Source organism: Pollicipes pollicipes, unplaced genomic scaffold (assembly GCF_011947565.3).
Source record: "Pollicipes pollicipes isolate AB1234 unplaced genomic scaffold, Ppol_2.1 Scaffold_7231;HRSCAF=8579_pilon_pilon_pilon, whole genome shotgun sequence".
In the NCBI taxonomy this organism is placed as follows: domain Eukaryota; kingdom Metazoa; phylum Arthropoda; class Thecostraca; order Pollicipedomorpha; family Pollicipedidae; genus Pollicipes; species Pollicipes pollicipes.
In genome coordinates this window covers 32,444,836-32,455,490 of record NW_023597034.1, presented here as the reverse complement: position 1 = coordinate 32,455,490, position 10,655 = coordinate 32,444,836, and the positions used below count along the sequence as shown (strand labels likewise).

Here is a 10,655-nt window from a genome sequence, read left to right as displayed (position 1 = left end):
CGTCGGCGCCGGCGTCCGGCACGTCGTCGCCGGCGCCCGCCGATGCGGCTGTCAAGCCGGAGCCGTCCGACACGCGGCCGTACGCGCACAAGGTGAAAAAGGCCTGGCTGCAGCGGCACGCCGGCGCCGGCGGCGACGATTCGTCGTCGGCGTCGCTCAACGGCGCCGACGCGCCTGACCTGTCCAACGGCAGTGCCGAGGCGACGCCAAAGGCGCCGCCGCGGCCTTCGCCACCGGCCAGCGTGAAGGTGGAGAAGGCCGAGGAGCCGGAGGCGGCGGCGGCGGCGTCGCCGGCGCCGGCCGCGCCCTCGCCGCCGTCGCCGCCACCGGCGGCCGACGTGAAGCCGGCCGTCACCGTCAATGGCGACGGCGACAGCGACAGCTCGGGCGGCGCGGCGACCAAGCGGAAGCCGACCCCGCGCCGCAAGACGGCCAAGAAGGCGGAGCCGGCGCGCGAGGCGAAGAAGCAGAAGGCGTCGTCCGACGGTAGCGAGACGGACAGCAACAAGGGCAGCGACGGTGAGACGCCGCCCCCGCGCGACCCGCGCAAGGCCGATGTCAAGGGCAACAAGAAGCGCGGCCGTCGGACCAAGGAGAAGCCGGCGAAGGCGGCCAAGCGCGGTGGCGGTAAGCCGGAGCGGAAGGAGCCGTCGCCGCCCAAGACGGTGACTGCCGACGCGTTCAAGAGGCCGTCGATCTCGAAACTGAAGAAGTCGGGCGCCAGTTTCGTGCAGGATCTGTTCTGCTGCCAGCTGTCGTCCAAGCTGCCCAAATGCCGCGAGTGCCGCATCCCACAGGGCCAGCGCAACAAGAAGCTGACCAACATCTACTGCCGCTTCACCGCCTTTCGGCGGCTGCGGTACACCAAGTCGGGCGTGCTGACCGTGGCCGGCTTCTGCGACCCGGAAAAGGACGCCGAGGAGGAGGACAAGCGGCTGTGGCTGCCGGCCGACCGCGACCAGTCGCCGCCGCCGGGCGCCATGCAGCAGGACGTGGCGCAGCTGCTGCTGGCGCACGTCGGCGGCCAGTTCTGCGAGCTGGTCGGCGGCGAGCAGGAGGCGGCGTGCGCGCACATGAGCGCCGACAAGACCGTCGCCTGGAAGCGGGTCGTGCAAGGCTGCCGCGAGATGTGCGACGTGTGCGAGACGACGCTCTTCAACGTGCACTGGGTGTGCTCCAAGTGTGGATTCGCCGTGTGCATGGACTGCTACCGCGGCCGCAAGGACGGTACTGCGCAGGCGCGGCCGGAGCCGGGCCGCGAGCGCGACCGCTTCCAGTGGATGCTGTGCAGCAGCCGACAACCGCACGACCAGCAGCGGCTCATGCTGACGCAGATCGTGGCCGGCGACGCGCTGGCCGCGCTGGGCCGGCACGTGCACGAGGCGCGCCTGCTGGCCGGCCTGCCGGCCTCCTGCCGGTGTGCGGCGGCGCGCCGCCTCCAGCCGCCGTCCGACGCCGGCGAGGTGGCCAACGGCGCCCGGCACAAGCTCGGGGACTACCAGCCGGGAGAGCAGGGTGACAAGCAGGGCTCAGCCGCTCACCTGGCTCGCCGAGGTGGCGCTCTCCGATTCGAAGAAGAACTCGGATGTGAGTGCGAGGTGACGGGCCGAGGGGTGGCCGCAGGGTCGAGGATCAGACATGGTCGGTGGACTTCGGCACGCGATTGAGAACTTCCCGTGAGATCGTTTTCGTTCCATAACTCCCGTGATGAAGTCATTGGCTTGCGCGCGGCAGCCGGAAGGCCCTCGTCATTTCTGCCGCGATTGGCGAAGTGATCAGGTTTTGTTGATGCTTTCACGGGGTTGATCACTGGATTTTTTTGCAATGTAGGCTCATCTGGGAAATCAAATTTGAGCGACCGAGTGTGACAAGTGGATCGAGTAATCATGTCTGTAGAACGCATGGAAAATCTCAGTCTGCTTGCAGTGGGGAGGATGGTTTTATTCCGTCATCTCCTCAATACGCAAAAAGGCGGCCTGTAGCCGTGGTCTGCGAGTTTGTAGCAGCGAACGCAAACACTTTCTTTTGGCGTTTTCATCATCCCTCGTGATTAACTTCGGGGTCCTACCCCTCCATAGGTTTTCTTGATATTTACACATTGATGGTATCGATGTACCCAAGACGCAGCGTAACGATAGTTGTTCCTTCTGTTCTTCCGTTCTTTTTTGCTGCAGGTAAATAGGATCGAAAAGGACGTCCCTTACGCGCAGGAGTGTGTCTAGAAGTATCACACGGCGCCCCCGGCCCTCTCGTGGATTTGTGTGCATGCACATTCCTGAACATTCGTGTTTTGCCTTGCATCAGAATGTTACCAGTACTGCGCATCATTTTCATCGGAGATTTCTGCCGTGTCCCGCTGCTTACGAAGAACCTGCCCACGCCCCTGATGACGCTATAACCCGTCTGTGCCCGCTGTGCTCCTGGGCAGCTCACGTCATTCTCGACTGGAGCACTGTTGTCGGTGTTTGTCTACCCGCGCGTTTGTTATGTCTCGGCGGCGTCGCCCGCCCTCGCTCCGTCTCGGCCTTTGTGTCCAGTCTTGCCCCCGGGCGCGACGCGCTGCCTGGCACTGGCGGCGGCCCTCGTCGCGCGCGCCGTTGTTCGCGAGATTGGACCGGCGCGCCGCGGAGGCGTCGGTCGCTGGTTCGGCGTCGCCCGCGCCATTTTCCGCCGGCGGCGCCGGTTCCGGCGTGTGATCGGCGGCCGGCGCGTCACAAAGGTCTATAACGGAGCTGTCGCAGCGCGGGCAGACGATTCGCCCGCGCGGGCCGCTGACTAATGGTGTCGCGCCGGCTCGATACTGACGGCCGCCTCGTGTCGCCGCCCAGGTCTCCAACAGCGAGAGCGAGTCGGAGCCGGACAACGAGAAGGACGTCTCAACGTTACGCAAACTCTTGATACGCACCAACGACGCCGGCGAGCTGGAGGAGAAGCCGGCGAAAAAGGTGCGCCTGTCGGCCTGCGCACTCCCGTTTTGGCGCGGTGGACGGTGGTATAATCGCTGTGCATCTGGTGGGAAGGCATGGATGTGTTTTTTGCCATGTGGTCGGATAGGATTTTAAAAGCTCTGTCTGTAACTATAGGGGCCTTCCGCGTAAACAAGAGCTTGTTCTGCAAAGTTTGCATGCGGGATGCCCCTGCCTTCCACGTTAGCAGCGCACCCCTTCATTACCCTTGCTCGTTTGTGTGGGCTTGGTCGGCTCGCGGCTGCCGCCACGTCTCGTCTATGTTTAAGCTTGGCGCTGCCACGTTTGCCGCGCGAGCCGCCAAAGTTGCGCGGTGCACTTGGCCGGTGGTGACGCCTTAAGCCCGCGCTAACTTACGGCGGCTCGCCGGCGGCCCGCCGCGACGTCGAGCTTGTCCACGGCGTGGCGCCACCAGCAGCCCGATATGACCTCCCCGCCCGCGTCGGCAGGAGCGGCCGAAGAAGGGCGGCCCGGGTGCCGTCGATGCGCTGGACCTGCTGGCCAAGGTGTCGCACGCGGCGAGCGAGGCGGCCGGCGCCGAGGACGGCGACGCGCCGCCCCCGCTGGCGCCGCGCGCCATGTCGCTGAGCGAGTCGGCGCGGCTGTACCCGACCGTGCGCCACGACTGGCTTTGCGACGGCCGGCTGCTGCGCCTGCACGACTCGGCGACGGTCGACGCCGAGCGGCTCTTCCGCGAGCAGTGGCGGCGCGGCCAGCCGGTGCTCTGCTCGGGCGTCGGTGACGCGCTCGACGCGTCCCTGTGGTCGGCCGACGCGTTCGCGCACGACTTCGGCGACGAGCGCCACGACCTGGTGGACTGCGCGACGGGCGCCGTCAGCGGCGGCCGGCTGCTGCGCCGCTTCTGGGAGGGCTTCACGGGCGAGGCGCAGCGTCTCAGGGACGATGACGGCCGGCCGATGGTGCTCAGGCTCAAGGACTGGTCGCCCGGCGACGACTTCGCCGACATGATGCCGGCGCGTTTCGCCGACCTCACGGCGGCGCTGCCGCTGGCTGAGTACACGCGCCGCGACGGCCGTCTCAACCTGGCCTCCTGCCTGCCCGAGTGCTTCGTGCGGCCCGACCTGGGGCCCAAGCTGTGCGCGACGTACGGCGGCGCGCTGCCCGCCGGCCGCGGCTCTGCCAGCTTGTGCCAGGACGTGGCCGACGCCGTGCACATCCTGGCGCACGTGGCGGCGCCGGCCGGCGGCGACGCCGACGAGGCGGCCGCGCTGCGCGCCGCCGAAGAGGCCGGCTGCGACCAGCTGACCAAGCGACGCGTCAAGGATGAGACGCCGGGGGCCCTGTGGCACATCTACCACGCGGCGGACGCGGACAAGATCCGTGACCTGCTCACCAAGGTGAGAGCGGTTCTGTCTCCACGCGGGTGAGAGAGGTGGGAGGCGAGAGGTGTTGGGCGAACAGAGTAGGCGCGTGATGTGTTGTGTGCGCGTCTGTCCTTCGTGGCGAGCAAAGTCCCGGAAGACAGGCATTGGTGCTTAACCGCAGTTGCAGGCGAAGAACTTCCAAACCATGACAACTGAGGAACAGAGCGAGCGGTTTCCCAGCAGCAGCGTTCCGCGGCTAGTTCAAGTCAACACAGGGCACGGGAAGAGGGGCGCTCTCACACCGTTGCACCGCACCGTCCCAACCGACGGCGCGGTCTCCCGCCGGCCGTCTGCCCGTCCGCCACCCGCGCGCCATCTCTCGACCGTCCCGCGCACCGACCCGTCATCGCGTGCGCGTCTGCCATCCGGGCGTGCTCATTGACGCTAAAAGGTTCCGCTTGTCGCCGCATGCCCCGCGGCCATGCATCTTAGTCGGCCTCGTGTCCAGGAGCTGCCGGGGCGGCATGCGCGCGGCGCGCGCCACCTGGCGCCCGCCGGGCGCGGGGTCGCTGCCGCCGCGCCGCTGCCGGATCGGAATGTCGGGTCGTCCTGACTGTCTCCGGGCATTACCGCCGCGCGACAGTGTGCTGTCACGCGCCGGGCGGTTTGTGGGACGTGGGGGACCGGCGAAGTGTAATGTGGAGCCGTTTCACAAGTGCTTGTGGCCTTTTCTTGGCGAAATTGTGTCATTCTGGCGGTTCTATTATCCCGGCGAATGGGGCGCGTCTTTTCTTTTCCTCTGGCAAACTGTGGCTCTGGCAACGCTATCCACTTGGTCGAAACTTAATGAGCCCGCTGAGAGTGCGGAACAACACTTGAGAACATCGCCCGTTGAGAGTACCGCAAGGCAAGAAAAAGTCATCGCTGGACTGGTCCGACGGATTACGGTGGTGTAGCTGGTAAATCCAATCATTTTCGGTTCTTTCGTCTTTTCAGCAACGACGTGCCAATCATATTGACCCACCGATGACCTAAATTGAACCTAAATTCCACCTAAATGTTCTAAATTTCAGAACATCCGTCAGAATTTCTAGTCCACCTAAATTTCAGAATATCAACAGAAGTCACAGTTTGTGCGGTAAAGCAGAGCGACGCATATGTGATTGCGGCTCGTGACATTGTCAGGGCGGCATTCCACCAGCAGTGCCTCCGCTCCGCCGGCCAGATATGACCATCGCGCTGCAAATATGTGCACATGGCTCCCCCAGCGAGGTCAGCTTCCGCTGGTCGCCGGCAGAGCGCTGGGCGGCCAGCGAACATGGCGGTACGCTTTGATCGTCTTTGATCGTCAAAGATCGCCCATCTTTGGGGTGAAGATGGTCGGACGGACGCCACGCTGTCGTTCTCTCCCCATGCGGTGGGCGAGATGGCTGCTCCATCGATAGGTGGCTTCATCAATTAAGTCGCTTGTCGCACGGCCGTCCGTTTCCTGCCGGCGCCGGACACGACCCCAGCTGACGTCATCGCGGTCTACCGGGGCGGGTCAGGTCGGGGCGGGGAGAAGGGAAACAGACGGCGCCACCAATGCCCGCTGAAGAGCGCTCGCCGTCCGCCGGGCTGGCTCCGCGTCCGTTGGCCACGCGCCGCCGCCGCCGCCGCCGTCCGGGTCAACTGTCTCCCGGGCGGCGCGGCACATGCAGCTGGTGATGGACGGCTGCGGACCCGCCGGCTCCCGGGGGGAGGAGGGGGGGGGGGGGGGGGGAGGCGGCCGCCGCCGGCCGGGACCCGTCTCCTCCGGCCCGGTCCCACCGGCCGCAAGTCTGACAGCCGGCCGCCTGACGGGCGCCAGTCCCGCGGCGCCCGTCGAGCCGACACGACGGCCTGCGCCTGCTCCCCGGCGGGGGGGGGGGGAGGGGGTGGCACGACGCTGGAATGCCGGGCAGGCGTACGAGAGGGTAGCCCAAGTGGCGTGCGTTCATTTGGTCGCATTGTCATGCGACTTTTGGTGGCGAGCTGTGGGGTGTATGTGCACTATTCATGACTTGGAGCGTCTGCCTGGGCTGATGACTTATTATGCGGGTCTCACACGTGTAATGTAGCTGATAATTCTGAGTCCGTGTCAACTTGGCGTTTCTCTTTGCCGTTCTCTTCTGCATCTCCAGCGGACTTATCGCCTTGCATCTGCGCACTTCCCCATCCCGTGTTGGACATGCGCACGCCGCTTTCACACTCTCCGCGTGTCCACGAGCCCGCCGTGCACATGCGCTATCCGACCCACCTGGCCATCCACCCCGCCGGCCCTGCCGGCCCCGTGGCGGCGTTGCAGTGTCTGACCTGGGGTTGCCCGTGCGCAGGTGGCGGCGGAGCGGGGTGAGCAGGCGGCACCGGATCACGACCCGCTGCACGACCAGACCTGGTACCTGGACGGCCCGTTGCGCCGCCGGCTGCAGCAGGAGTACGGCGTCGAGGGCTACGCGGTGGTGCAGTGCGCCGGCGACGCCCTGCTGGTGCCGGCCGGCGCGCCGCACCAAGTGCGCTGCCTGCACTCGGGCGTTCAGGTCACCGTGGACTTCGTCTCGCCGGAGAGCGTCGGTCGCTGCTTCGAGCTGGCGCAGCGGTGCCGCCTGCGCTGCCCGGAGCACGCCAGCCACGAGGACAAGCTGCAGATCAAGAACATCCTGTACCACGCGGTGAAGGAGGCGGTCGGGTGCGTGCTGCGCGCCGGCGCGCCGCCGGCCGGCGCCGGCTAGCGCTGTGATCTCGGACGGCGGCGGCCGTCGCCGTCGGCTCTACTGGTATGGCGCGACGGCCCCGCGCCTCGACCGCGTACAAATGTCCCGGGGCGTCTTTCAGGGCGGCGCCCGCCAACCGCCGGCCCCGCCCGCTCGCCCGCCGCCCGCCCCGCTCGCTCGCTGGCTCGCTCGTTCGCCCGTTCGCTCGTTCGCTCGTTCGCTCGCTCGCATTCCGTGACGCTTGCTCGGCGCGGCCCCGGCCGTGGGGCCCGCCGCGGTGTTGTGTGCCAACGCGCCGCGTCCGGCGGTGCCGCCGCCGCGCCGCTCGCGCGCCGTTTCCCGCCCGCCGCGGCGCGCGGCGCGCGGGACGGTGGCCCGGCGCCCGCTCTGTGTTCGCGCGCGTTCGTGATCGGCCTGGCTCGCCACGCTGTGGCTGGCGGGGCTGTACATAGCCGGCGCCCTGACTCGAGCTGACCGCGGCCGACTCTGGCGCCGGCCGACCCATGTTCACTGTACATACAGTGTGGCTCGTGTAGTTTTTTTCCAAAATAAATGCTGTTCATCTGGACCAGTTCGCTGCAGGGGAGTACCGGGTATGCTCGTTCTTGAATTCCGGTGCCGTGTTTCACCCGGTTTTTGACGCCACATGAGACGCCACATGAGGTGGGGGTGCACGTTCATCTCGGGTACCTGCACCATGCGTTGTATCTGCGCCGATCTTGATCATTGCACTTGCATCACTGGGTGTCATCCCATTCCCCGCCATTGTCCCGGCTTCACGACTGGCGCTAGGGTACGTTTGCATTCCTGTGGGCACCGCCTTACTTTTTTGGATTTTTTTCTGATTTGTTTTGGGACATTTCAGATGGAATCTCGAACTTCGTCTTCACGCAGCTCTTGGGGTCCGCTAGTATCTTTCGCCTGCGGAAGCCGGCTTGGGTGTAATGGTCCAAATCCACGCTTCAGCGAAGTGCCATTCATGAGGGATTTCAGAACCTCGCCGTTGTATCGCGTTGCTCGTTGTTCACAATGGTCATTCGACGAACTGACGCTTCGGGTTCGCTGAAAGGCGCCACCAAATGCCGGATGACGCGACACGTCTCTCATACACGCCGGCATGAAACAAAGGCTCGATTCAGGGCTTAGAACCGCCGCAGAAATCGGAAACTTCAAGATCAGAAGGTCACTGGCTCCCGGCTGCGCCGGCGTACGGTTGATGGGAGCCTGCCGGGGAATGTCGAGGGCGGCGCTACGCTGCCAGCAGCCCCTGGGGCACTACCGGTACCAGGGGAACACGGCCCCGCCAGGAATGCGGTGCGGGCGGGACCCGGTGCTGGGCACCACGGACGCGGCGTCGCCTCTTCGAGGTCGGTGGCGGATGCGTCTAAATTGTTGTCGGCACCCGGCGTTTCGAAAATTGCACCTCTAGTTAGTTCCCATCGCGCGAAGGCGTCGAGGATGGACAGTTGCACTGGTCCAGGTCGCTGTGAGAGTTTAGTGGAGGTGCAGTATTTATCAAAAGCCTGGCACCGCACTGACACCAGCCTTGAGCGCGGGTCGGTTGTTGACAAGGTTAGGCTGGTACCGAGGCGCAAACTGGTGTTTAATATTTTCCTCGTCGGTATTCACCCTCAGGTGCGATTCAGTCGCAGAATACTGTGTTCGGCAGCGCAAGAATGTCTGTGTGTGTCATGTACGGCGTCTTGATGGCCTCTTGATTTGACGTCTTGAACCGCAAAGTGATTTCCGCTTGTTTCGCTGCGCGAGCAGGCGGCGCTGTTGGTGTCAGCGGCGCTGCCGCCCGTGACGTAATGTTGACTCGAGTATCGACAGTATGGACTGTGTCGCAGTTAACATTTGGGAGCTGCTAAACCCTCGTGGATAAATGGGACACCACAACGCTGTTCCACGCGCGCAGCGCCCGCAGGATCTCTCAGCTGTAGCTGTCTTTGTATCGTGTCTGATGATTGCAATACCTGTTTCTCTGAAAGATGCATGTTCACGGTGCCGATGTTCGCTATGGATTGAGTTCCAATGAGAAATCATTTAAACTGGACATCCCATGGAGCCTGAAATGCGGTCCTCCTTTGGAACGTCATTTGAGGAACTTTTCTGCGTGCGGGTTGGACTCAAAAGCGATATGCTACGCTGACGAATGACGCTATTGGCCGACTAAATAATTGCCATTGCTCGCACGAACCCTTGTTTTGTACCGGTTGTAATGGTATTGTTAAAAGCATGATTGGTCATGCCGTCCATGAATAGTGTGCGTGCGAATAAGGTCTTGCAGCATACTTCGATTTACTCCTACCCGAGGTAAGTTGGACCCACACCATATCGAAGCTCATCTCCTTCAAAATGTTGTCCTTAGAACAAGAAGACCTAGTGAAATTCATCAGAAACGCGAAGCAAGGACAAGCTACAGTGGAGTAAGTTGCGGACATGTTGATGTTGATGTTCATTTAAGTGAGAATCGCTGCGTGAACTACCAAAACGTTGTTTGCAGCTCACGCACCACGAGCGCTTGTGTCAGGGTGTTTGAGGTTTCTTTTGTTCATCACAAGCACCGTTTGCAGTGCTACCAGAGTGGCACATTTATTTTTCATTATCTTCACGCCTCGTGCAATTCACAATGTTTTCACATTTCTCGCCAACGTTCTGCATCTCTTGTAGTCCTCCTGGGTATAATACCCAGAAATACGGTCCCAAACAAGAGCTTGCATTAACTGAAAAACAAGGCAAGATGTCAGTCAAATCTCCGAAAACATTTGTCATAATCTTGGTTATGTTTTATTCCATGCATGTAACGTCGGCATCAATATTGAATGGAAGCGTTCGCTGTACTTCTCGCACTTTTATCTTAGTTAACTCAAGTTACACAGTTTGCAAAATCTGCAAAATCGCGAATCAGTGGTTGCAAATCTCTAGCGCCCTCAAACGAATACCTTGTTGACCGATCCTGACGCCACGAGACATCCAGACTTGTGCAGGTGGGGACCATACAAACGTCGTTTTGAGCACACCTGCTGCAAATATTGTTACCATGTCCGTGCAGTTAGCGATTTATTTAGCGACGAATTCCCATTTCCATGAAAACGCCACCGATGGTCAGTTACAGCATAGTATTTTCGAACCTGATGTCTAGTTTTTCAATATCTCGTGACCATTTAGGTCGCATTCTAGGTCAAATGACAGAAACTTCATGTCACTCCAAAACTTACCACGCCATTTGGGATTTTGAGCATTAGATTGATCACAAGCGCATGAAATAGTGCCCGAGCACGTGGGTACCCCGAAGGGTACCCACGTGCTCGCGGGCTCGCAGTCTCAGTCGCGTTAGGCGAATTCAGGTACCTTATCCATGCCTCCGGGCCAGTCCCTCCGATTTCGGTCTGAGGAGGGCTTTCGGTTTGCGTGTCTTTAATCCCAAAAAGAGTACAGCTCTTTAGAGCTTAAAGCAGTGAGTGACTTCTCTTGTTACCCTGCTTTTAAGGACACCTGCGCATCTCCCGCTCCCGTAGACATCCGTCGTGACTTTGCGACTTACATCAACAACAACTTCCACCTCGCGGAAATCGCATTAACTTAACCCTGGCACAGTAACGGGTCAATCCGGCAATCAGGATGCTTCG

General features: G+C 62.1%; 1 protein-coding gene across 1 annotated transcript; it reads left to right on the top strand.

Moving 5' to 3' along the window:
* Nucleotides 1-17: 17 nt before the first annotated feature.
* LOC119109366 (lysine-specific demethylase 3B-like) lies at nt 18-7,177 on the top strand (the record flags this gene model as incomplete). The annotated part of the gene is given in 5 exon segments (XM_037232979.1): nt 18-1,385; nt 1,387-1,587; nt 2,829-2,945; nt 3,416-4,324; nt 6,646-7,177. Coding segments are annotated over 5 exon segments (2,991 nt in total), but the record flags the coding sequence as incomplete, so codon positions are not given.
* Nucleotides 7,178-10,655: the final 3,478 nt, after the last annotated feature.